Source organism: Ambystoma mexicanum, chromosome 4p, assembly GCF_040938575.1.
Source record: "Ambystoma mexicanum isolate Mex_15411 chromosome 4p, UKY_AmexF1_1, whole genome shotgun sequence".
NCBI lineage: Eukaryota > Metazoa > Chordata > Amphibia > Caudata > Ambystomatidae > Ambystoma > Ambystoma mexicanum.
This window is the reverse complement of record NC_090927.1, coordinates 128,157,989-128,185,679: the sequence shown is the minus strand read 5'-3', so window position 1 is coordinate 128,185,679 and position 27,691 is coordinate 128,157,989. Positions and strand designations below refer to the sequence as shown.

Genomic DNA, 27,691 nt, shown 5'->3' with positions numbered 1-27,691 from the left:
AGAACATTACCAGCAGTTAAATGTCTTGTTCTATGTGGCTGGAAGTATCGGAATAATAGCAGGACTTTCTTAATTACACAAGTAAGCTTTTTATATAGTTCCTCCTACCACAGTTTTTACATTTTGTGTAGTGCGATTCCAGAATTTTAATGGAACCTTTGTGCAAAGTTACTAGGCAGCTGTGTCCAAAATAGTCTTGTATGTTGGTAGATATGGTCACTTAAGTATAAATGACCTTTCAAATGTCTGCAGTGAATGCATTTAATTGAGACTGTCCTTTTCTCTCCTAGGCCTCTGTCTTCCACAGCCAATGATAAGCTGGATCTTCAGGACTGTTTGGAACACGGCAGGATAGCAAAGGTAATAGTGATCAATAGTCTTTGATAGATGCTCATATCATCCACTGCACTTCTACCTTCATAGTAGCAATATAGAAAGGTATTGCATACACCAACCACAATATACGTAATCCAAGTTCCATGTGTACATCCCTATGTGAAAAAGAGACGCATAAAGCACTTTTCGACTTTTTGGTTCATGGCATTTTGAAAACAGAAATTGTGGTTCATGGCGTAATGAATGATTCATAAGTTATAGGTATCTGAGATGTCTTGTGTGCTGCTTATTGAGTGATAACACTTTGCTATAAAACAGAAGTCCAGGAATCCAGCACAAACCTGTGCAGCAAAAATCGGAATATGGAACACCTATGTAGCAAGCAAAATGTAAGAATGCACTCATATCACACACTCATGTCTTAAAGAAAGACCTGCGTCAAGCATACACCTACTTTCTGAATTTTCCTGAGTTTACTCCTATATGGTTCAGACACATATGTCCCTATCTACGAACTAAATATTTATAGTCTTTCCGTCGAAAAACATCCATCGAAAAAGAAATGCATCGAATTAAAAGCACTGAAAAAAAAATTCATTGAAATGCTGAATTTAGGAATTCGATGAAACATGCTTCACATTAAAACGTTACATGGAGCTGTCCAGTGCTGAAATCTTTAAAGTATTTCGGCACTAGCTAACTTAATGTAACGTTTTAGTGTTTGTTTATTGGGGTGATCCCCCCCCCAGGCCCCAACGGTACCCCCCCTAACTCTAACCCTAACACTAACCCAACCCTAATCGAAATACAACGAAATGTATTCAATGAAAGTGCATTTCGATGGAAATGGCTTTCAATAAATACATTTCGTTGGATTTCAATTCTATAAAATAATATTCGATGGATAGACTCGATACCCTCACTAAACTCTGGAACCGTCTCCCTCTCCATCCAGTGCACCTTGATGACTAGAAATTTACTAAACACCTTGGCATTCTCCTTATCTCCTCACTTATTGGACTCTGTGGTAGATCTTCTTCAGAACAGTGTGTCAAAGGCATCGAAATAACATGAGACAAAAGTGAGGTTCAATGCCTTTATTTGTAAGCATAACAGTCTGGCTGATATGAACTTAAATAGATCTTGTGTGTTCATCTACAACTGAAATAAAGGACAATACTCCTACATCCCTTTGCCTTTCTTCCAGACTAGGACTAGGAGTACAGTAGTCGGTACGGTGAGTAACTTGTTTGTACTCCTATGTCTAGGCCCCTTTCCTCCATACTGTATGGGCGTCCCTCACTAGAGACGGGAGACGGAACCTTTTTCACCAGAAAAATCTTCCCCTTTAAATTTAGATGTGCACGGCCCTGGAAGCATGCGCTGCCCTGACTCCACCCACTGGCACTACTCCTCAGTCCTCTTTTCTGCATCGACGGGAACGGACCGGTTTCACCAGCGCTCCTGGGTTAGACCTCTGGCCCAGTAATTCCACGCATTCTTCCTCAAAGAAGTACTTTGTCTTCTTTCTTCTTGTATTTAATGAGGTACTCCTGTCCTCTGTATCTCATGTATTTTTGTCATGATTTGAACACTGTGTTTCTTTTGGTTGTGGAGTCTGCCAAACTCCATAGGCATCATCTTTTACATGGTGTCACACAGCACCTTCAATGCAGTGGCACAGGGAAGTCTTTTAGATTTCCCAAAGTTTAAATACCTTCTCTTGGATAAACTGTTTCCAAGAGCAGTGAAGTGAAATTGACTTTACTTACACTTTTAACTTTCTAGACCCAGCATACACCATCTTAAAATAGGGTGCTGGAGGGGTTACTTACTGTCCTCTTTGTCTAGCTTCTCATGTAACATTTTTATGTTCCTCTTTCCTCGATGAATGGCTTGTGGCAGGTGGGTTAGTTTTAACTACTGTGGTGTGCTTTTACCGCGGGCTGCGTTCGCAGCTGCACTAAAGCACCCAGGGGTGCCATTTTTGTCAAAAATGGCCCCAGTCTTCTTTTTTTCACCATTACTTTGTGGAAAGGTCCTTCTTGTGATTTACTCTGCGCGCCAAACCAGGTTCGGTCCCTTTGTTCATTTTGTCTTTGGCGGGATTCACTAGTGAAGCCCGCCTCTGGCTCCAGGGTGTCTAGCGGGGCAGGAAGCAAGGGAGGCGCCCGAAACTCCATGTGCTTAGTCTCCTAGGAGACAGGAATGCACTGCTAGGTGATTGGCCGGCTCGGCTGGCTGTCCGGCAAGGACAGCCACCCTTCTGGGTGACTGACAGCTAGGCTGGAATGCATGGGAGAAACCTGCATAAAAGGCGAGGCTTTTTGGCTTGGAAGGCAGAGTCGACCACTGGACGAAGGAATCCAAAGAAGAACTTGGAAGAGATGCCTGCTGCAACTCCTGGACCGTTGGTTTGCCCAGTGAAGCCCTGCTGCTGTGCTGAAGCACCAAATTCGCCTCGACTAGAGAAACCCTGCAAGGACTTCTCCCTTTGAGTTGGTGGGGCCAATCAACTCCAAATTAAGCCACCTGGACATCCCCTCGAAGCTGGTTCAGTTTCCACTGCAGTTGCTGCTGGAAATGATAGAGCCAGGGACAGGAACACCAGTTTGTGTGTGTTGCTTTTGAGTTGGCCAAGAGCTCCAGGAAGATCATCCGGACTCCCAGGAAGCAGGACTGACCGGGCCTGAGCCACCTCAACAGAGTGCTGGACCCCAGATGCAAGGAAAGCCATCTCGACAGCCAAGAGTCAGTGGTGTTGCTATTTGCTTAGACGCGAGGAGCTGAAACCACGAAGTGCCACTCAATAGAGGTTGGTCCTTTTTTGTCGCCGACTGTCCCTTTGCAGTGCTGGAGTCCTTCAGATATCCTCCCTCTTGTCCCCACGACTGAGGCCCAGGAACACAGGATTTGCAGAGCTGCACAGGAACAGAAGCCAGCTAAAGCCCTTTTCTTCTAACCAAAGGTACTGTGCAGTCTAACCGAACTTACCTCTTGTTGTGTAATCTCACTTGTTCTCAGTTGAGACTTGTTGTGGTTGCTTTTGTAGAGTTGCTAACAGCTTCTTTACCTCACAAGCCTAATCAGCTTGTGGCCCTGCTTTGATTTCTTCTTTTCAACAAAGACTTGTAAAACCTTGTACAAGACTTTTTACCTACCTGCAAGAAGTGCTTCAGCTCACCTAGACTTTTGCCCAATTGACTTTGGCCTAGCCTTCCTCCCTGAATGACTCTTCTTCCCTCTGTCTGGTTCTAAATGCAAACCGTGGTATATCAATGTCCAGAGTGTCCTAGTTTTTGGAGTGTATTTGTGTGTTACTATTATATTGCCCTTCTGAAGAAGGCTTACTCAAACCGACTTAAATTAATAATTGTTTAATCAAGAAACCTTGTGTGTAAGAGTTTATTTGAATACTTGTCACTGTGAATCTCTTTGTAACTCCCCTACAGCTCACACTGACCCCTCTTGAGATAAGCCTAGCTGCTGAACACGCTACCAACCTGTTTTGTACAGACTAATACCAAAGGTTGGGTACCTATTGCCAGGAGGTCAGGGTTGTTGTAGTGCACCCAAAATGTAATGCATACAATCTTGCCCAACACCCAGGAAGCGCAAGAGCAGGCAAGACCTATCGGGTCCTAGTTCCATTGCAAGTACTAAGGCTGCTTCAGCTACCGGCCACCAGGCCGGGGGGGTAGCGAGATCCTTCCTTTGACTACGTGGATGGACCGCAAGGTTCCATTACCAGGTTTCAACCCCAGGGGCTACGCCATAATATTGGACAGATGTCTGCGGAGGCGCCTATATGCAGCACTACCAGCGCCACAGCCAAGGGCACTCCGCCTACCAGTCCCCGTCCTGAGGTGCAGGGTAGGTCTCAACCTCCACCGCCAAGAGTCCTGGAGGAGGCCTAGCCCAGTGCGGCAAGCAACACGACACAGGCATGTGGCATGCAGCCTGACAAAATGGCTGCCAGGCCTGACACAATGGTGGCTCACCAGACACCATCCCTCTTTGGGGACCAGGTAGGGGAGCGAGTTCCCAGGTGGGACTGGTCATCGCCTGGCACGTTGTCCACGGCATATCCCTCAGCGTCGCTGGGCAGGTACACCCCGCATACAGCCAGAGTGTGCCCAGATCTCCGCAACCTCAGGGCCCAGTGTCCATGCCCACTCCAATAATCGCTCAGTCGGCCTGTGAAGACATGTTTTTTGAAAAATGTCTGGCTCTCATGAGGTCTCCGTAGATGGGCATCATCCTCAAGGATATTAAAAGGGGCATGTTCCCTCTGGTACTGCCGCTAGCACCAAGGGGCACCCCGCCCTTGGGTCCAGCACCTCTTGGTCCAATGCAGCTCCAGCTGCCTGCGCTAGTCCCCACGACACCGGCTCCCATTCCTCTGCCAGTCACAGCTGCACCAGACCAATAGGACACATTGACATGAATGAAGAGGAGAACCCCGACACGCATACGTCGGCCAATGCCGTTCGCGAACGGCTTGCGGGCCTGGCAGAGTACTTGGGGCTCCCACAGCCTGAGGCGGAACAACCAGAGGCGGTGGTCTTGGCAGAGGTCCTCACTCTACACCCCACATCTAGAACAGGGATTCCAATCCAAAAGAACGTGGTGGCGCTTGCCAAAAAAGGATGGCTCAAACCTCATTTTGCCTACCAACAGGCACATCGACACCGAGTTTAGCCAAATGAAGGGGCACCCCCTCTTGCTGTCGACACACCCCCAGCCACACTCCTCTGTGTTCGCCGCAGCTTCACTCTACTCCAAGCCACAATCGTCCCCGGCTACATCAGCCTCTGCACTCCTGGGGAAGGAGGAGATCCTGGAAGCATATGGAAAGAAAATCTATTCAAACGCTTCTCTTTATCGCCGTCAGTCCAACGCTGACGCTGTGCTGGCTGCTGTCCACCAGAGGCTCTGGCGAGAAAGTGCCGATTTCCCTCCTGAACTCCCTGTGCACAGCCAGGCGTGCTTCAAGGCTGGGCTGGCTGAAGCCAAAATTATAGCGCAGGATATAACGGAGTCCACGTTGGCTCACTTTGACACCTCAGGGCGTGCCATATGTATCGCTACCGACATGAGGAGGATAGCCTGGCTACGTGTGACAAAGTTCTAACCTGATGTCTAGGAGCGTATACTGGACCTTCCTTTCGAGGGTTGCGATCTGTTCCATTCTACTACGGACGAGGAACTTTATAAGAAGAACAGTTCACAGACTGCCAAATCCTTATTGACTACTAAGGCCATCCCTAAGGCATATAGCCAGATGCACCAGCGCTCAGACAAAGATCGTTCTTTCAGAGGTTTCAGGGGCTTTCAGGAGAGACGGTCCAGGCAAACAGACAGATCCCTGAGCCAGCACAGGCGCAAGCAACACAAGGCGGCGCACAGGAGCTTTTTCCAGTCCCCCCTCCTCAGCCCCATCGGGCCAAAGGCATGACCCAGCCATCCGGATCCATGAGTCTCCGGTGGGGGCAGGCTTGCCCTTCATTCTCAACACTGGCGGACAAGGTTCACAGACCCATGGATCCTCTCAGTAGTATCCACAGGCTTCTGGCTCCCTATCCCTCCTTCTCCTTTCTCCTCCCCTCCGCTCCCACAGATTGGGACAGCAACTCTGTTGGTGGAAATTCGCTCGCTCATAGAGAGTCAGGCAGTGGAGGAAGTCCCAGCCTCCCAGCGGGGTCTGGGTTTCTATTCACAGATTTTCACCATACACAAGAAGAACCAGGCTGGCCTGAGAGTTGTGTTGGACCTTACTTTCTCCATACTGTATGGGCGTCCCTTCCTAGGGATGGGAGACGGAACCTTTTTCACCAGAAAAACCTTCTTCTCCTTTAAATTTAGAGGTGCGCGGGGGTGTGGCCTTGGGAACATGCACTACACTAACTCCACCCAGCATCGCCACTACCCAGGCCGAGGGGTCTTCAGACCCTACCGGTATCAGTGCTGAGGGGCCGCAAGGTTCTTCTACCGGATCTTCACACGAGGGGCTACGCCCTAGTGCCGGCTCCGTGTCCAAGGGGGCGCCTGCACGCAGCACTACCGGCGACAATGCCGAGGGCGATATGCCTTCCAGGCCTAGACCTGAGGTGCGGGATAGGCCTCATGTTCCAACACCAAGAGTCTTGGGCGAGGCCGTGTCCGGGGGGCCATGTACCACGACTCTGGCATGTGGCACGCAGCCTGACAAAATGGCCACCGCGCCAGGCAACATGACCGCTCGTCCAATGCCACTCTTAGGAACAGGAAAAATGCTACACATGAGCTTGGTGGTCCTCTTTTTTTCGGGGGCTAGATGGATGAGGGCCAAGAACCAGTAATTGTCATGCTCATGAAGTCGGGGGCACAGGCATGCAGGGGTCGCATGCACAGGAGACCTGGGTGGACACTGTCCTGAAGCCTTTGGCGCCAGGCTTATGAACAAAAGTAAACAAGAACATCCATTTAACACCAAAAAGCTTTTATTATGGACATAGCACTTCAGATTGCCTGTATATGGCACATACCTGACACATTTTAGTCTACATCTTAATAATGACTTCTCTTCTTCAGAACACTCACCTATTACAATTTTCTCTGCAGTGTGGGTTATAGATGACAGGCATTACATTATGCTTGTGGATTTTGTATTTCAGAGCTAGTGGCATTCTTGTATCTATTACATCTTATGACAAGCTATTTGATACTCTTTCAGTTTATGTCCGTCATATGTACCTGTATGTAATAGAAATAGCATCTTTTCGTAAAAAGTATCCAGTTGTTTGCAACGTGATTGTCATGATCATGAAGTCGGGGCACAGACATGCATGGGTCGCATGCACAGAAGACCTGGGTGGACACTGTCCTAGCGCATTTGGCGCCAGTCTCAAGAACAGAAATAAACAAGAACATCCATTTAACACCAAAAGACTTTTATTATGGACATAGCACTTCAGATGCATTAACCTTGAACATTCCATCCATTAAGCAGGATGCATTAACCTTGAACATTTCCATCCATTAAGCAGCCCGAAGTGTATTCTTGGGTGTGGCTGCTAATGGATTGCCTTTGCACATGCTCACTCTCTAGGAGTGGCAGGGTGTGGCTGGTAAGCCAGCCCTAATGGGCGTGCCCACGATCGCAGCTATATAAACTGCCCCGATCCTCAAGACAGACGCTTCGCGTTATTCTGCACTTGCAAGCAGCGTAACGCTCACCGTCGCCTGAGGTCAGACTTACCTTTGAAGATCCTGCTTCCTGGACATCCTGCTTCCTGCCAGCATACTTACCAACTGGGGGAAGCTGTTCTTACCTGTATATATTTTCGGTGAACCAAGTATTCATCTTTACACTTTCCGGAACGCTGAAATCTTCATCTTGGCACCGCAGCACGTCACACTCCATCGTCGACAGGAGCACCTGCAAGGAAAAACAGAAGACAAAGTTAGACATCGAAAAAACAGTTGAAGGTTGCGCTTCGCCATACTTTGCGCTTTTCCTTAAACCATCACTTACCTGCTGTCGAACATTGCGGTAGCATCCATCTTCCATCCAGCCGCGTCTCGCGACTCACAGCTACATTGAGGCCGCATTTCCATCTAAGGGAAGGAAACAGAAGAAAGACATTATTGCGGGCATAAATAGGAGCAACATATAAACACATTAAGCAGACGAACAGCATCACAAGAGCTCAAGAAAGACTTACCAATCATAAGGAGAAGCATAGTCGCAGCTTGACTGGACTAATCCTCATCAGTGAAGGAAGTAGATCCCATTCAACGCGCCCCTGCCAGAAGTAGCAGGACAGAGAGCTTATCTTCCATAATTCACAGGTGAGCTTTATGGGCCAGCGTATGCTCACAGAAACCATACTTTGGGGTGAAGGGTTCGAGAGGTACAACAATCACAGATTGGTGCACTCACACACTCATCTCCACGCAGGAGCAGTATCACCACGTACCACCACTCACGGCTTTTCTACTGAGGGAGAGGCCTGAAGGGGGTGATTCAAGTTCAGGGAGGGCTGCAAACGTGCCCCAGCGCCTTCAGAGACCAGGTGAGCGTAACAGTAATATCAATGAGAGTTCCACACTAGCTTCCCTCCCTCGCACCCAAACGGTGTGAACATTTTGAAACCATATATAGAAACCGGGAAAAGGAGTTATGACTACGCCTTATGCCATGATCAAATACATATTTTAATTATTATTTTGTACAAAAAACATAATACAAAACACAATAAAATACATTCACTATTGTGTACCACTGAAAAGTAAATTGAAACAACACTTCTGATGTTTGTCAATCTGCTTAGAATCACATACTGTGCATAGTCCGACATCCAGAGGCAACCGCAGGCTATTGCATCTTGTCTTTCGAGAATCAAAAGGGGACGTCGACATGGGCGTGCCTGTAACACTATCCCTACGTGACGTGTAGTGTACCCAAGATCTCTCACGCGTCGAGGTCCCTCAGATTGTTTTTTTCCACCAAGCTAACTGGTTGCCCATATGCGGAGTTCGTAAAGAAAATTGCTTTTGTCCCACAACCTTTGGTTGAGTTGTTCTATAAAGAACATTTAATATTGCCCCTTCCATCCATTGTCTCTACGGCTGTTCCAGTCCCTGCCAAAGACCTGTGAAGTTCGACAAAAAGTGATCTGTTAGCGTCGCCGACCACGTGGTCTTCCGCCGGCCTATATAGTAGGGAGAGTGGGGTTGGGTAGACATTTCCTTCTAAAACTGAAGATGCCTTTCCTTTTCTTCACTCTTTCCCTGTCGGTCATAGTCACTCTGGGTCACCTCAGCTATGGAGAGGACTCCATTTAGATTTTGCCCCATTTGTAAGGGAAAATTCCCATGTAGGGATAAGCACAGACGGTGTATCCGGTGCTTGCCGCTCGATCATAAAGAGGAAGGGTGTGCAGCCTGTAAGCTTCTCCTCCCCAAAACTTTAAAGGAGCGTAGAGTTAAAAGGTGGGCGGCCTACGGTATGTCTAAGGCTGTAACTTCACCCACTGCTGCCCCCCCCCGAATGTGACGACAGTGAGAGTGACAACCAAACCTCCGAACCGGAGGTTGTCAACCTTTTGACGGAACGTCTGTCCCCGACCCCGATGAGCACGGCGTAGGCCCTGCCCATGGGGAGATCACACCCCGGCGACAAAGACAGACACGGTCATGACACTAAGAACATAATCCCTAGCCTTTCTTCGACTACGTCGAAAAAGACTTCAGCGCCAACGGGTGGACCGGTAGTTCTGATCATACCCACAGGCTCCAGCACAGTCCCCGCTGCCGGCTCCTTCGAATCCGCCCCCAGTGCAGCCGGTTCCGAGCCAACCTCCGCAGCAGGCTCCGGTCTCCACACCGCAGCCCATGACGTCCAACACCTCTCCTCCCGTGGCGGACCAGCCGGACACCCAGGCAGATACAGACGAGGAGGAGGACCCTGACAAGCTGTCTTCAGCGAAGGCCTTTCACAACAGGTTTGTTGGTTTGGCAGAATATCTGGGCCTTCCTCATCCCGAGGCAGAGAAGCCCATGGAGGGGGTCTTCGCAGAGGTCCTCTCCCTAAGACCCCCTACCAAGATGGGTGTCCCGATGCAGAAGGATGTCGTCGCTCTGGCCCAAGAAACACTCGGCCCTGCCTGTCAATCGGTGCCTCAATGCCAAGTATAGACAGATGGAGCAGGCTACACTCTTGCTGTCAACGCACCCCCCAGCCGCACTCGTCGGTTATCGCTGCAACGTCCCTCTACTCTAAGCCGTAGTCGTCCTCAGCCACCTCGTCCTCGGCGCTGCTAGGCATGGAGGAGAAGATATTGGAGGCGTATGGGAAAAAGCTGTATTACAATGCCTCCCTGCGCCAAGCCAACGTGGATGCCATGCTTGCATCGGTTAACCAGAGATTGTGGCAGAAGATATCGGACTTCCTTCCGGAACTCCGGCGCAGAGCCAGGCACGCTTTAAGGCGGTCTAGGAGAAGCCAAACATCATGGAGTGCACAGTGCATCAACACCTCTTTCTGTGCCAACTGCATCGCCACGGACATGAGAAGGACGGCCTGGCTTTGGGCTACAAAGTTCAACACCAACATCCACGATCTCATATTAGACCTTCCTTTCGAGGGTAGTGACCTCTTCCACTCTACCACCAACGAGGAATTGGATAAGAAGAAGAACAGCATGCAAACCGCAAAGTCTTTATATATTCATACAAAAGCCACGCCCAAGGCCTACACCCAGTCGCATCAAAGCTCCGATAAGGGGCAGGCGTTTGGCGGGTTCCGGTGATTCCAGAAACAGAGGTCGAGACAACCTGACCGCTCAGAGTCATCACCGGCGCAAGCAACAAAAAGGGGGGGTCAAGGGCTTCTTCCATTCCCCTCCTCAGCAGCAGCCTCGGAGAGCAAAAAGGCATGACACGTCCCTCCAGGTCCACGTGTTTCCAGTGGGGGGCAGGCTAGCCTCTCGTGCATTTTTGGCGCCAGAACTTCTCAGACCCGTGGATCCTCTCAGTAGTATTCATGGGTTACCGCCTACCTATACCTCCCTCTCCTCCTTCCTCCCCTCCTACAGATTGGGACAGCGCAGAGATCCGGTCGCTTGTCGAGAGCCAAGCAATGGAAGAAGTACCAGCCTCCCAGAGAGGAGTACGCTTCTAGTCCAGGATGTTTGTCACCAAAAAAAGAACCGGACTGGCCTGAGAGTTGTGTTGGACCTCTCCACCCTCAACCTCTCCCTCTTTCTTCAAAAATTCAAGATGGTTATGCCAGCACTCATTGCAGAGACACTAGACAAGGCAGATTGGATGTGCTCGCTGGATCTGAAGGACGCTTACCTACACGTCCCGATTTGGCAGCCCCATCGCTCCTTTCTACGCTTCAGGATCATGGGCTGTCATTTCCAGTACAAGGTGCTACCTTTTGGCCTCAACTCAGCCCCCGGGGTATTCACCAGACTCATGAATGCAGTGGCAGCCCTGCAGCCCACCTCAGGGCCACCATGTCTACCCGTACCTGGACAACTGGCTCGTCAGGGCGAGAACCCCGGAGGAGGTTGTCCACACCTCATCTGCGCTCATAAGTATGCTCCACGACCTGGGGTTTACCATCAACGTCAAGAAGTCTCTGCTGCAGCCTATGCAGAGCCTCACCTTCCTGGGCCTTATCTGGGATACAAGCTCCGAGAAGGTATTTGCCTTGGAGGACAAGATTACGGCCATCAAGAGGGCCACTACGCACTTCCTTAACAGACCAGTTACTTCGGCTTGGTGATACCAGCACCTACTGGGTATTATGGCAACGGTCCTTTTGGCTGTGCCATACACGAGTCTCCGGATGAGGAGACTGCAACTGCACTTCACAGCCTCATGGATTCAGGAGAGGGGCTCCCAAGCAGAGCTGGTCATCATACCTCTTTCTCTCCACTCAGACCTCACATGGTGCTCCAAGTACTGCAATGTGCGGACTGGCAGGCCATTTCGGCAGCCAACTCCACAGCTCACCATCACTACGGACTCCTCCCTAGAGGGCTGGGGAGCCACTCTGGACAGCCACAGCATCCATGGAGTCTGGACCCGGCAGGAGCAGGCGTTGCATATCAACTGGCTGGGGCTCAGAGCCCTCAGGGCCTTCCTCCCGCTCATCCGGGGCTGGGCCGTCCTGATCCAGACCGACAACTCCACCAGCATGTACATTGTCAACATGCAGGGGGGGGGTTACCAGGTCCCCTCCGCTGTGCAAGCTAGCAGTCAGCATGTGGGAATGGACCCTGGAAAACAGCATCTACCTCAGGGTCGTCCAACTCCCAGGGAAGGCCAACTTGGAGGCGGACAGACTCTGCAGGCTGGGGGCAAACAATTACGAGTGGCAATTGAACGACCAGGTGCTGCAGGAGGTCTTCAACACATGGGGCCATCCTCAGGTGGATCTATTCGACTCCTGGAGGAACAGGAAGTGCCATCAGTTTGCGTCTTGGCAGGGACTAGGCCCCGGCTCCCTGAGTGATGCCATGCAGATTTAATGGGAGGGCACGACAGCATATGCTTTTCCGCCCACACCACTGATCCCCAGGGTACTCCACAAGATAAAGGAGGCTTGTCACCTCAGCATCATAGTGATAGCGCCTTGGTGGCCCGCGGAACAAGGGTTCTCCAAACTGCTCAGCCTCTCGGACCAACCACCCATTCACCTTCTGCTGGGCCCAGCATCTCTCCTGTCCCAGCAGGGGGGCAGGGATATCCACCCCGCTCTTCAGATGCTAGTCCTCGCAGCGTGGTTCCTGAGCAGATCACCCTAGAGCATCTGAACCTATCTCAGGCTAATCTGGAGCTCATCCAGGGCGCTAGGAGCAAGGCCACTAGGAGCCAATAAAGGAGCAAATGGAGCAGGTTCTGTCACTGGGCAGATTCTAAGGAAATCAACCCCCTGACGTGCACGCTGGACGATGTGCTTTCGTTCTCGGCCGACTCAGGCGTACAGGTGGACACATGTCACACCTATCTTGCAGCCATAGGGGCCTACAGAAATTCGGAGGAGTAGGTCTTCTCTTCCAACCCGATAGTAAGGAAACATCTGGCAGGCCTGTCCAGGCTTTACCCGCCCATCAAAAAGCCACACCCTGTGTGGGACCTCAGTGTGGTGTTGGGCACCCTGGTGCACAAACCCTTTTAGCCAATGGTGTCAGAGGACATCAGGCTGGTCACCATCAAGACAGCTCTCCTAGTAGGTCTCACATCTGCTCGCAGTGTCAGCGAGATCCAGGCTCTGGTGGCTTCAGAATCCTATACCAATTTCCATTAACAGGGATAAGATGGTCCTGCTGACTCACCCGGCATTCCTACCTAAGGTGCCCGCTTCGTTCCAACTAAATGAGGAAATAGTCCTACCTACATTCTTCGCTGACCCAAGGACGAGGCTCAGAGAGTCTTGCACTGCCTGGATGTCAGATGCACTCTGAATTTCTATCTGGATAGGACCAAGGGCTTCTACAAGTTGGATGCACATTTTGTCACCTTTGGGGTCTCCAGACCTGGTTATCGGGCATCCAAAGCCTCCATAGCAAGGTGGATGGTTGCAGCCATCAAAGAGGCTTATGAGGGGCAACCCAAGCCGCTGCCAGCCGACATGCACGCCCATGCCGTCAGGGCCAAGGCCACGTCCATCGCATTCCAGCTGCCGTTTCTGTGGCGGGTCATAAGCAGGGCAGCTACCTGGGCCACCCTGTCAGCTTTCTGCAAGCACTACTGTTTGGACACCGGCTCGAAGTCAGACGTGGCCTTCGGACAGGCAGCTCTAAGGAACTTATTTGCTTAAGGAGGGTCTCCTCTCCACCCTGGGGCTACATTCAGTTGCAATCACCCATCCAGTATGGAGGAAAGGGAACGGGACGTAAGAGTAATCACAAGTTGCTCACCATAGTGACTAACGTACTCTTAGTCTCCTTTCCTCCATAAGTCCCACCATCCTCCCCCCTATTAATACTGGTGTCATTAGGCAATGATAAATATTGTCGACGCGTCAATGGGGACTGAGGGTGGCGCTGGTAGGCAGAGTCAGGGTAGCACATGCTCCCTGGGCCGCACTCCTGCGTGCCTCTAAATTTAAAGGGCGAAGAAGGTTTTTCTGGTGAAAAAGGTTCTGTCTCCAGTCCTTAGGAAGGGACGCCCATACATTATGGGGGAAAGGGGACTAAGGATTTAGTCACTACAGTGAGTAACTGACCAGTTGTTTGTTGCCCAATCATTATCCCGTAAAGGTCTAGCCATAACCAAGCAAACCCTGTTGCGTTGGATTATTTTATGTATATACGATTGTTACCAGTCGGCAGGCAGGGAGCCTCCTCCTGGCAACAAAGCACATTCTACCAAGGTGTTCTCAGCCTCTACAGCCCTGCAAAGGGGATTTCCTATCAGAGACATATGTCGTGCGGCCACGTGGTCGCCCCTGCATACATTTGCCAAGCATTACTCTTTAGATGTTGCTCATGGAGCAGATGTAAGATTCAGTAGAGCAGTTCTACAAAATCTGCTTGTTTCTGCCCTCCTTCGTTATTCTGACTGCTTGCGGAGTCTGTTCATGATGGTCCTTCTGAAAACCAAACTAGGGCATTGGGAGATGTTTTTCTGAGACCGCCTATAAGGACAATATAACTTAAGATAATCACTCAGAGAGGATAAAAGGGCCCACATGATCGTGATTATCGGCCCATTCCCAAACTGGGAGCTCTTGTTAAAAGCACTCTCCCAAACTCTCATCCCAGTCCGGAGCCTATGCAGTCTTATCAAAAAGGCTAGCAAGGACTGTATTCCTCTCAGCACATCTGATTTTTTTTAATAGAGGCTTCCCTTTTGTTCACCGTGCTCAGTGTGGTCAAGCCCAACTCTATACAAATTGCTAGAATAGGAGTTTGCATTTGATAGTCCCAATATATGGTGCCAAATATATCCCTCAGGAGATACTTGACGCCAGTTTTTGTCAATGTAAAGTGACTATACCTATCAAGTTAAAGCCAGCATCGCTATAAACAAAGTTTTTCAAAGAAATCCTAATGGATACTGCCTTAGAGTGGCATCTTTTAAATAATGAAACTTATTTCTGTTGTTTGCTACATTGTAGTCTAAGTATCGATAATGAAGATTGCCCATGCTTACAGCGCAGGGTAGTCTTGATTCTATTAAAGACACGGGCCGGGCATTATGCTGTACTTTCTTTAATACTGCAACTCACAGCTTTTCAAATTTTGTACAGTTAAACTGAAAACATTTTTGTTTTATTCTTTAGCTCTAATCAAAAAAAGTTAAACTGAAAACTACTAATCCCCATGATCCTCTAGTGTTTAGTAGTCCTGAGGCTCCCATCTTCCACTTATAAGAGCCCAGGACCAAATACAAGTAGCCTCTGGCCCGGGTCCTTTCCTCTTTCTTTTGGCAGAAAACTCTGCCAGAACTTGAAACATAACACTCCTTGGGCTATCTGCGCGCTTCCGTGTCTTGAGAGTTCTAACTCTTCTCTAAGTCTCAGGGCTGTTCTGGCAAAATTGAACTTCACATGTGCTCCTGAAAACAAATTTGTTTTCTTCTACTCTCTGCATCTCAGGCCGTCTTCTGCTCATCTCCTATGCGGATTAGAGCGTGAAATCATGAGGGTGGGGTACGCTAGAGAGTTTACACTCTTGCGAGCTCCTGACAGCCAAATTACCCATCTCTAACTGCCGCATCTTAACCATCTACCTTATATATAGGCCACCTGGCCCTATTGGCTCATTCGAAGCAGACCTATCCAGCCTCATAGCCAACAATACAAAAGACACCTCTCAAATACTATTACTTGGCGACCTTAATCTTGGTCTGAACGACCCTGATGACAAACCAGCACAAGCCATAGCCAACATGCTAGCTGAACACGGCCTAATCCAAAAAGTGCTTAACTCTACCCATAATAAAGGCAGAACCTTGGACTGGATCGCCGCCTTGAACTGCGATACCACCATCACCAAAACCACTCCTCAACACTGGACAGACCACTATCTCATTGACTTCACATTATCACTCAATAAAGAAGTCAGCAAAGTAAAGATCATGGCACCACCACTGTCCACCAGAGCGAAAAAGAAATATAACTTCTGACAACCTCCTACCACTTCTATTGCCAACCCTCAATGCTCTCCCCGACAATCTAAATCCAGATGCCTAATAGAAAGCTACAACCAGGCTATAAAAAAAGGTCTAGACATCATTGCCCCTCAAAAAACACAAAAAAGCAAACCACAAGCTCACCTGAACACTTGGTTCACCCCCCATTTGAAATAACTAAGAATGAACAAAAGGAAACTAGAAACCCAATGGCGCAATACCCCCACAGAAGAGAACAAATTACAACTTAAACTCTTCGCTAATAATTACAAAAAATAAATCCTTCTTACTAAGAACATATTTAATGAAAGAATCGAAAAATCCAGCTCGAATACCAGAGAACTATTTGCTATACTAAGGGAACTAGAATCCCCCATGCCCCCACCAGACAACATAACGAAAGACAAACAATGGTGCACCAGCGTCCAAAACGCTCTAACCAACAAAATCAAAACTCTCCAAACTACAATTGCACTGATAAAGACTCCCTAACCCCGAACGCGTCATCTCCTAGCAAACGTGCCATAACAACCAACCCATCAGGCCCGAATCTCTTCAGATTCACTAAAATATCATCCTAGAAACAGAAAGGGTTATAGCCTCACTTAAACCATCCAACTGCAAAGGCGACAACTGCCCACCCCAAATAATCAAGGATACTGCCAGGGACCTAGCTCCCTTTATAACCAAACTGATCAACGCATCCTTCTCCTCCAACACCATACCAAGCAATCTCAAAGAATCCTGGGTTCTGCCTCTCCTCAAGAAGCAAACCCTAGATGCCGCTATTCCCACCAACTATAGGCCCATCACCACTGTACCATTCCTGTTAAAGATAATAGATAGAGTAGCATACCTACAAATCCAGCAATATCTATAAACTCACAAACTACTAGCCGCCCGCCAATCTGGATTCAGACCACAGCACGGTACTGAGACAGCCCTAATCGATCTTAAAACCCAGATCAGTGAGATTAACGACAAAGGAAACGCTGCCATGCTACTCCTCCTCGACCTGTCGGCGGCCTTTGACCTGGTGGATCACACAGTCCTGTGCGAGCACTTGGCCTCGGCTGCCCACTTCTCGAAAGAGGCCATAGCCTGGATCCAATCTTTCTTGGACAATCGAACTATGAGACTCTTCTCCTCATTAGCCTCAGCAGACCCCGTCAAAATAACCTGTGGTGTGCCCTAGGGCTCCTGCATCTCCTCAACCCTCTACAACATCTTTACCAAGCCCTTATTTGACAAGTTGGACAGACTGGGTGTCACATACACTAATTATGCAGATGACACCCAGATCCTCATACCCTTTTCGGGCAACTTCGACTCGGATACGGCCTTGGTAAACAAAATATATCTCATCATTCAGGCATGGATGACCACACACGGCTTATTCCTGAAAGATGAGAAAACCGAAATCCTGCTCCTCAGCTCCAACGCCAATCTAAAAAAACTCAGCCCCAACTACAAGGCTTTCAATATCGATTGCAACACCATCACAGTTGCCAAAACAGTGAAAACTTTAGGCTTTCATCTAGATTCAGCCTTGTCACTAAAAAAACAAGTAAACTCCTTAGCATCCTCTACCGCCTACACATGCAAGCTAATCAGGGCAAGTAGAGCATTCCTCTCCCAAGCTAGCTGCATCATCATTGCCAATGCCCTAATACTCCCCAGACTTGATTATTGTAACGCCATGTACCTGGGAGCCAACAAATATATAACCGACAAACTTCAAACATTGCTAAACAATGCACTCAGAACAGCCCTTAACCTACCCTCCAAGGAACACATCTCTAACAAAAGAAGGGAACACAAATGGCTCAAAATCTGCAACCGCATCTCACTCAAAACGGCATCACTCACTTTCAAATGCTTAAATAATGCGGCCCCCCCTATCTCGCAGCCAGAATAGTTAAAAAAAAAAAAAAAACTCCACCCGCCCCACTAGAAGGATTAACTCTTACTGCCTTCAGGTACCCAAATTCAGACAAAAGAAAACTGGCGGCACTAGCTTCCCTGTCATGGCAGCCCAACATTGGAACGCCCTCCCTCTCAACATCAGAGGAGACCAATCCTACTACAGCTTTAGACGAAACACTCTCACCTGGTTACGATCCAATGATCCCTATGACTGATCTGTGCCCTCGCACACTAACAGACTACAGCCAACTGAATTTATGTACATCCCTTAGCTGACCTGCCGAAATGTAAATAACTGTATGTACATATGTAAATATGTCCTTTCACCAGATTTTACGCAATGTAATGCTATGTTTTATACTCATATGTGCCCTATCATGCAACTAAGTTTTTATGTAATCTTATCTTCCTGTTCTCTGTTGCGCCCTGTTACCTCTGGGTTTTGCGCGCCATATTAAATGAATAATCAAACAAACAAACATACATCATGAATATACATGTCAAAATAGAAACTCCTCACCGTATTTTGGGCGGGATTAATGTTCACCTCTGTGTCTTTAATAGAATCAAGACTACCCAGTGCTGTAAGCATGGGCAATCTTCATTCTATGTCAAGACAGGAGGCGAGCATTATGCTTGTTCAAAGCTCTCTACAGGCCTATTAGTTATCTCGGAGACTGGCTTAAAATAAAAGGTCTTGAATGTTGCCTCGGAAGAGCAGTCAGCTGACTTCATAACGTCTTGCAATGACAATCCCGCCGTGAAGGCTCTAGATGCCATTGCTCCTCTTGCAGAATGCATGCCAAATCTGAACAGGTCTATGCCTGCCCAATGCATAACCTCTCTGACCCATCTAGCTATTGTGGCTGTAGCTACTGTGCGGTATGGCTTCCTGCGGGCTTTAAGCACCTGGGTCACTCCTATCGGTCTAATGATGGCTGTTACTAGCTCATACTCTTTTATACACTGTGCTAAGCATATTCTATTGTTCTCTGGAAAGTAGGGATCGGAAATGATCTTAGTCACATTTTGTTCTCTTTGGTATGCTGCAAGCAACACCTTCTGGGTAAAATATCTTCCTATATGTTTCTAATGCCTTAACATCTGAAACTCTCCTACACGCTACTAAGCAGAGCAGCATTGCTAGCTTCCCTGACAATTTAGACCGCCAGAGATTGCTATTCTATAGCCAGCTGAGAAACAGTTGAAACACTTCTCTGACATCCCAGAGTACTGCCTATGTGGGCTCTGGTGGCTTCCTCAGCTTAACTCCTTTAAGTAGACAAATGACTCTAGGGTGTTCCCCTACGGGCTTCTCTTCTATTCTATCATGCCCCGCTGGTATAGCCGACCTGTAAACTCTGAACATCCTGTAGGCGCACCTGTCGTGAAATCTGCCGCCTAGGAAATTGAGAACATGAACTAGAAGAGCTGAAATGGGATCAATACCGCGTTCTGTGCACCAGTTGGACCAGCAGTCCCAAGCAACGCCATAGTTCTGAATAGTGGAAGGCACCAATGAGTCTAATGCAGTCGGCAGCGAGCTGTGAAATGCCTGACGACACCCGTCTTTTCCTGAAACCCTGCAAGCTATTAGGCAGAGATTGCCTGCTACTCTTAGAGTGTGCGGATGTCCGTTCGAGCTGAGCAGAAGGTCCTGATGACGGGAACTATCCTGGAAGCCAGTCTTGGGATTTCCACAATGGGATTATTATCACTAGCTCCTCTGATTCTCTGCGGGGTTTCGCTAAGACTCTCGTCAGCATGACGAAAGCCGGAATGGCATAGTGAACTGCTCATTCCACTGGTGCAAAAAGCCATCTCCCCCCACTTCCCCCAGGTCTATCCTCCAGCTGAAGTACCTGGGTATCTGAGCGTTCTATCTGGACACAAATAAATCGGTGTCCAGGGGACCCCATATCTCCTGCAAGCGTGCAAAAACCTGTGTGTGAAGTGTCCAGTCGCTGGAGTCCACGAGATATTGCGAGGGCCAGTCTGCTAAGCTGTTCTGTTCCCCTGCTGATACCGTTATGTGATCCTGTAGGCAGTGATGCCAACAATCTATCGCTAGCTCTGCTAACATTTTGGATTTGGTCACTCCTAATTTGTTTATATAATGAAGTGTGGAAATGTTGTCCATCTTGAGTAAAATGCAACAGTTGGCTCTGTCTTTGGTAAAAGCACGCACTGCGAAGGACCCTGCAAGAAGCTCGAGACAATTTGTGTAAGCGCAGCTCTTCTGCTTACCATTTCCCTCCTGTCTCTATTTCTCTGCATCTGGCTCCCCAGCCGGCCCTGCTTGCGTCTGACTCTCATTATAAATGGGGTATCACCGGAAATCGCTCGTCCATTCCAAGCTTCCATGCCACCACTTGAGTTCCGTCAGAGCGTCTTGATCTAGGGTCACTAGCTGATGGTAACCATCTCTTCCCTGTAAGTGCCTGATCTTGAGCCTTTACAGGGCTCTGTAATGAAGGGCTCTGCGCTGCATGTTGAAGCGACCTGACGATCGACCCTAATGTCGTCCGCTACCGGCAAAAATCGGTCCTGGAAAATATTTCCTGATGGAGCTTTGAGCTTTTTCTAAAGCATAATAGGTCCTTGCAAACTTGTCATTTGTTTGGCGAAAACTTCTCCAAAGAGCAACCCTTAAGCTCCTTCTCCCGCTTCATAGGAAGCCAAATAGCTTAACTTACTGTCGATTTTGAGCAGTCGTTCTCTCTGAGGAGAGCACGCAGTTAGCGTTTCCCAGAAGACATACGGTGCGTTGCACCCAGCTACCTAGAACTTGAGCATCTACAGGAGATCTGGTATCTTTTGCTCTCTCAACCAAATTCATTATCTTAGCCAAGGGCCCTGCTAGGTCCAGTAGCTTGTCTTGGCAGCCTCTCCAGACGCGGTTGACGCCTTGTCTAAAATCTCTGGCCGTCTTTGTTACGAACATCACCATCTTAGGGTCGAGATCAGGGGTGTCTGCCAGTTTCCAAGACAGCTCGGGTCATGGACATTCCGCTCTCATTCTTGAGAGAACTTCTTTGTCAAGAGGCTTCCTGATATGCTGGGACATGTATAAGGCCATTCTCGGGGACTTCACCCACTCTGATGATTTGGGGTGCCGGATAGTTTCTGGGTCATACATCTCGCCCGTATTATCCTCTTCTTCTGGAGCAGAGTCATTGTGGGGCTCTGAGGGTCTCTTCTTCCTCCTCATCCCCTTCATCATCAGGCAAATAACCGCCGTCTTCCTCCCCCAAATTAGTCACCCCTGGGGCATGGGGTCGTGAGTGTTGCACCGTCGACTTCATCAAGAAAGTCTTGTACTTCTCTCTTGAGCTGCAGCTTAAAAGGAAAGGACCCGGGCCAGAAGCTACTTGTACTGGGTCCTGGGCTCTGATAGGTGGATAGAAGCCTCAGGACTACTAAACAGTAGAGGTTCACGGGGATTAGTAGTTTTTAGTTGACCTTTTTGAACTCTTTAAAATATTGGACCTTTCATTTTTCATTAGATCTAAAGAGTAAAATGAAGAAAAATTCAGTTTAAATGTTCAAAATGAGAAAAGCTGTGAGTTGCAGTATTAAAGAAATGCTCGCCTCTTGTCTTGACATGGAATTGTAAACTTTATTCCTCTTGCCCTCCAAGGTAATATATTCATATGATTCTCCTTGGCCATCCCGAATATAATTACTTTGGACTTTTCAAAATGAATATGCAGGTCATTAGACTTTGCATACTTAACTATAGTGGTTGCACTCCTGTTAATACCTATGTATGTCGAATTGAAGATGGCCAAATCATCAGCGTAAGCAAGGTACAGAATTCTTGTTCTTCCCAGATTAGGTGCAAAATTATATACCCGAGCCAAACACTGACCAACTTGGGCCAAAAACAGGTTGAACAGAACAGGAGCGAGTACACACCCTTGTTTTAACACCTTTACCAATTTTGATGGGTGCAGTCATCGCTCCCGCAATGTTCACTCTGTCCTGGGCCACAATGTTCTTGTGCAAGAGTTGACATGTGTAGATTAAGTGCCTAGGCATATTCATCTTCTCCAACTTTACCCATAGCTTTGCATGATCTATCGAATCAAATGCGATGCAAAGTCTATGAAGAGAATATAAAAGGGTAATGCAGATTTATCACAAGCCTGGCAAATCAAGGAGTTAGCCATGAAGTACATTCTTGAAACCTGCCTGGAACTTGCACAGTACTTCCTTTTCCTTGATCCACTGCTCGATACTTCGTAATATACAAGTAGCAAAGACCTTACTCTGCCTGTCCAATAAGGACAGTAGTCGATCATTTCTGGGATCATCCCTTTTACCATGCTTGAACACAGGAAGGACAAATGTTAGTTTCGAGGGGATTGTGTCCTCTGACGTATTCCACATCTATGACAGGTAATGTCCACAGCTGTGCTGCTTCAGAAAATATTTCGGCAGAGGGCGTCCTGCGTCGATGACGTCGATACGTTGTCCCTCGAGGGCCTCCGTCGAGGGTCGACATCACCAGATGTTATATATAGGACGCAGGGCGCCGTAGCCACAATCCGTTTTTTCCGAAACGTGTTTGCTTCGGAATCTCGGCACGCTCGATTCTTCTGTTCGAATATGTCTTCGTCTTCTACTACCCCAAAGTCGGGCTTTAAAAAGTGTCGGGACTGTGGGTCGAAGATGTCCATCACGGACCCGCCCAACATCTGCCTTTGGGGCCTCGGCGAAAGCCACGCCACCGACGACTGCAAAGAGTGTCAGTCCCTGACATCTAAGGCCTTGCGGGAACATAAGAAGAAATTGAAGGTAGGTAGGGTGTCTTAAGCCCCATAAGTTGAAGTCCGCTGGGCTTTCGACCAATGACTCGAGGGGCGACTCTCCGTGTCGATGAAAGTCCAGGGGGTCTCGGGCTAGGAGTGGTTCCCGCCATTCCTCTGCCTCGTCGAGGCATTCCAGGAAGCGCCGTCACCGGTCGCCTTCCGCGTCTTCGTCGGAGGAGGACTCCGCTAGAAGGTTGACTTGCCCCACCAAGTCTTCGTCGCCGGCCGAATGGGATTCATTCCGCTGGCAGATGTTAGCAATTTTCGAGTCGCAAGGCACAGTTCCATCCGCGCCTTCAAAAGAAGCCGGAAAGGAATGGGCTCGGTCCATCACTCGCACGCCTTCGCGATCATCGGGAGCCGTCGAGGACCCGATCGGACAAGGGAGATCGCCATAGCCGTTCCAGGTCCCGGTCCTCGACGCCATCAAGCCCGTCGGAACCTGTGAAGCCTTCAAAGAAGTCGTTGACGCCATCGATGCTGTGTCCGTCGTGGGACACTCTGTGCTCCGCCCTCGAAGACGTTGTTAATGCCATCGATGCCGATTCCCTCGGCGTCCTCGACGCCGTTTCTGGAGGATTTGCCAGAGATGCCCCAGAGGGCTGTGGAACCTCAGAGGAAGGCTCTCAGTAAATCTGTGTGGCCTGTTTTTGAGCCCTACTCCGTTCCTCCTCCCAGATTGGATTTGTTCCAACCTTTGGATTATATTTCGGAGGTGAATGAAGGGTCTGAGGAGGAGATGGTTGTGCCTCCTGATGTTCCTGATGACGTTGTGTCTGGGCACAGTCAGTTGGAGGAACTCGGTCAGTCCTTGCATGACGCCAGTGTTCTGGACACCTCTCTGGAGGTGGAGTTTGGCAGGCCTGAGCGGGAACGCATGCCGAATCCTCTGATAGGCGTCTCATGTCGAGGGTGACTGAATACTTGGGGTGGTCTGCTCCACCTGTTGATTTTGATCAGGATGATCTGATGGACATCCTAGACCAAGGTCCACCCACTGACCCGGTGTTGCCATTTCACATGGCTTTGCAAAGAAGGGTGGCAGCGGCGGCTTGGACTGCGCCGGAGAGTCTCCCGGCAGTGAATAAGTCGCTTCTGAAAAAATATTGCCCAGCCAGTAGTGACGCCTGCTACTTGTCGACGCACCCTCCTCTGGAGAATTTGGTGGTGCAGGCGGCTACGGCCCCAGCAAAGCAGGCTGCGTACCCTACCCAATCCTCCTGATAGGGATGATAAGCGCTTTGATGGTTGGGCGAAGAAGGTATTTTCATCTGGGGGTATGGCTTTGAGGGCAGCCAACTCCGTCTGTGCTCTGGTGAGATTCACTCACACGCTGTGGAATTGTGCATCTTTAGCAGCAGAGCATGTTCCCGAAGGGGAGGAACGGGATGGTTTTCTAGCCCTCGTGCAAGATGGCAAGGATGCCATGTGTGAAGCCGTTCATTCGGGTTTGGACACGGCAGACTGTGTCAGTCGGTCCATGGCTGCGAGCACCGTGATACGCAGGTTTGCGTGGTTGCGGAAGTCTGGGTTTGCTCCTGATGTGCAATCTCGGCTTCTCAACATGCCCTTTGATGGTGTCCATCTGTTTGGCAGTGAGGCTGACGAGAGCCTTGAGAGGTTGCAGACCTCAAAAGCTGCAGTGAAGTCTTTGAGCGCTGCAGTATGTCAACCTCTGCCGTTTCGTGCTAGGGGACAGCAATGGAGGGGAGGTTCCTTTTGGTACTACTCTTCCTTTGGTAGATCGAGAGGAGCTGCCAGTCAAAGGGGCCACCGTAGGAGTACCAGAGGTGGAAAGCAAGGTACTCGAGATGCCAAAGCCTCTAGCCACATGGGCCTCTATCCATACTTTTTTGAGACACTATTTCTTGGACTCCATTAATGGGCAGGATTTGGCCTTTGGTAAGGCAGTCCTTTATTCAGCAATTTGAATTAAAATCATAATTTCATAAAATCATAAATTGTAAATTCTTTTCCCACCTCCGTATGTTGCTACTGCTTTGGGAGTCTGTCACAGATGTGGAATACGTCGGAGGACACAATCTCCTCGAAGAACAAGTTACTTGCCTTATCTGGTAACGTTCATTCGATGGGATGTTCCTCCGACGGATTCCACATCGAACCCTCCCAGCCTGCCCCGCTACTAAGAATTTCGTATGCGATTGCAGCTTACGTTTCCGCAGGGCTTTCTGCAGTCATACTGGCAGGAGATTGGTGCCACATGTTTTGGGATAAACTATAACTGAGGCTACGGGCGTCGTGCATCCTATATATAACATCCAGTGACGTCGACCCTCGAAAAAAATTCCGAAGCAGCACAGCTGTGGACATTACCTGTCATAGATGTGGAATACGTCGGAGGAACATCCCATCGAAAGAACGTTACCAGATAAGGTAAGTAACTTGTTCTTCCAGGAGGTGAGGATGTACCCAGTACCAACAATCTGCCTAACCAGCGCCATTATGATGATTGCCCATAATTCTGGGTTAGCGCGCATGTCCATGTTATACCCCATCGGCGCCAGGGGCTCTGTATTGTTTTCATTTCCCGATTATCATGCATAGATCCTCCCAACAGGTCTCAAGCTCCAACATAGACTGAGGGTTTGTCAGAGGAGTTGGAACTAGCACAGAATTCTCCAGCAATATAAAACTCCCAGGTCTTTGGGGGGATGACATTGCATAGCGCTCGTTCCGTCTGCTTATCCTTGTTATTAAAAGTATATCGTAGATATTTACTATAGTTTTTTTGATGGCCTCGTAGCGATTCTGTCAAGCAGAGTTGGCATTGGACATATTACGTTGTTTCGTCCAATTTCTGTATTGATGGAATAGTCTGTGTAAATGAGGGACACCTTTCACATTTCTTGTCTTAATCTTCACTTTTTACCAATTACTCTGTCATATTGGTGTACATGCTTTATATTTTCTCAAAATCGCAGGCCTTTTTTCCTTGCCAAGAACAAACTGGCAATAGAGCTAATCCAGTTTATTATTTTGTCTGGACAGTCGTAATACTCATTAAATCTATTAAGGGTAGACCTATATGTTGTCACAAATGCAAGGTTTGTGTCGGACCAGCCCACACGATTAAGCTGCAATAGTTCACCGACCCTGTCGATATCGTATAGGATCGAGTCCTTGAGGCACAGCGTAATGGTTAAAATAGCGTGATCACTGTACTCCCAAAATTTCAAAGACATAGACTTGGCCATCATACACACGTGCTCATTCCCAAAAAGAAAATGTAGTGTGGAGGACTTGTCTCCCATTCTCCACGTTATGGCAGCAGGAATGTCTCCAGCGGTGGCTCCATTCATGCACCTGCAAGTCACAAAGAAAGTATACCCACTTAGCAGCCGTTGCATAGGATTGAAATCTCATATTAGACACAGTTCATGATGCAAAAGCACCTTTCGAATGGATTGTGTCCTCCAACGTATTCCTTATCTTTGACATGTAATGTCCAGCTTCGGCTGCAATGGCGTTGAGTCATTGTCCCTTGAAGGCTTCCGTTGAGGGTGACGTCATTGTATGTTATAAGTAGCACGAACGGCGCCCGTTGGCTTCAGTTCCGTTTTTCCGCAAACGTGTTTGCTTTGCGAAACTGGGCACGCCTCGTACTTCTGAAGTACTGTTATTTCAATTTCCTTCGATGATGCCTGTTAGACCTCTGTGTAACATCCTTAGAGCTCAGATTCCCTTCTTGAGCTAAGCCTGGCTGCTCAGCAACGCTACCACAAAACTGTGTAGTACAGACTTATACCAAAGGTTGGTTTTGCTTACACCTGTAGTCCTAGTTGTGTGTAGTGGTCCCAAAGGGTACTGCATACAAACTTTGCCTAACAACGCCTGTCATGCCGTCGGCGCCATTGTCGAAGCCTTTCACGCCAAAGCCGTCGACGCCTGCTTTACCGGCCCCTGTTGACACTCCTAGAAAGGATTTGGCTAAATCTAAGTCGGTGCCTTCGACTCTTTCAAAGCCTCTAGGCTCTTTACCTGAGAAAACCTTTGTCCCCCTTCCTAAAAAGGATTTTTTTAGGAACCTCACTTCTATTTTTGAGGAGGAGGAACGTTTGGAGGAGGTGGTAGAGGTCCCCTTTGGGCTCCAGTATGGGACACCTAATGGCCTGAGTGCCTCATTTTGGAGTTTGGCAGGCCTTAACCTGGGACCATGCAGACTCTTCATATTGGTGCCGTATGACTAAGGTGGAGGAGTACTTGGGCTGGTCTAGACCTTCTGCCCCTTATGATCAGAATGATCTTACTGATATTTTGGACCGGGGTCCGCCTACGGATCCTGTTACTGTTCCATGTGGCTCTTCAGAAAAGGGTGGCCAGGAATTGGGAGACCCCTGAGACTAGTCCGTCGGTGGACAAATCTTTGACAAGAAAATACCTCCCCTCCAGTAGCGACCCCGGCTATCTGTCTCAACAGCCCACTCCCGAGAGTCTGGTGGTCCAGGCAGCTATGGCCACCTCTAAGCAGGCCGGGTACCCTACCATCCCGTCTGATGGGAACGATAAGTGCATAGATGGATGGGCGCAGAAGGTATTTTCAGTCGGGAGTATGGCGTTAAAATTAGCCAACTCCACCTGTGCGCTTGCTAAATTTTCTTACACACTGTGGGAGTGCATCTCCATGGTGGCGGAGCATATTCCAGAAGGGGATGAGAGGACGGCTTTCTGGCTATTGTTAAGGACGGCTTTCTGGCTATTGTTAAGGACGGCAAGGAGGCCATGTGCGAGTCCCTCCAATCTGGATTGGTTTCTGCGGATAGTATCAGCAGATCCATGGCCACGAGCACCGTGATGCTCATTATGCGTGGTTGTGCAAGTCGGGTTTTGCTCCCGATGTGCAGGCTTGTCTTCTCAACATGCCATTTGACGGGTCTCACCTTTTTGGCAGCAATGCTGACGAGAGCCTTGAGAAGCTGCAGACCTCTAAGGCAGCCGCAAAATCTTTAGGTACTGCCGTT

At 48.8% G+C, this 27,691-nt stretch overlaps 1 protein-coding gene across 4 annotated transcripts in view; it reads left to right on the top strand.

Moving 5' to 3' along the window:
- DNMT3A (DNA methyltransferase 3 alpha) overlaps positions 1-27,691 on the top strand; it is a 2,439,715-nt gene that overhangs the window by 2,340,252 nt on the left and 71,772 nt on the right. For all 4 annotated transcript variants that reach the window (XM_069605556.1, XM_069605557.1, XM_069605559.1 and 1 more), the window contains one exon: positions 291-360. In XM_069605556.1, the coding sequence (XP_069461657.1) occupies positions 291-360 (70 nt within the window). The remainder of the gene's footprint in view (positions 1-290; positions 361-27,691) is intronic.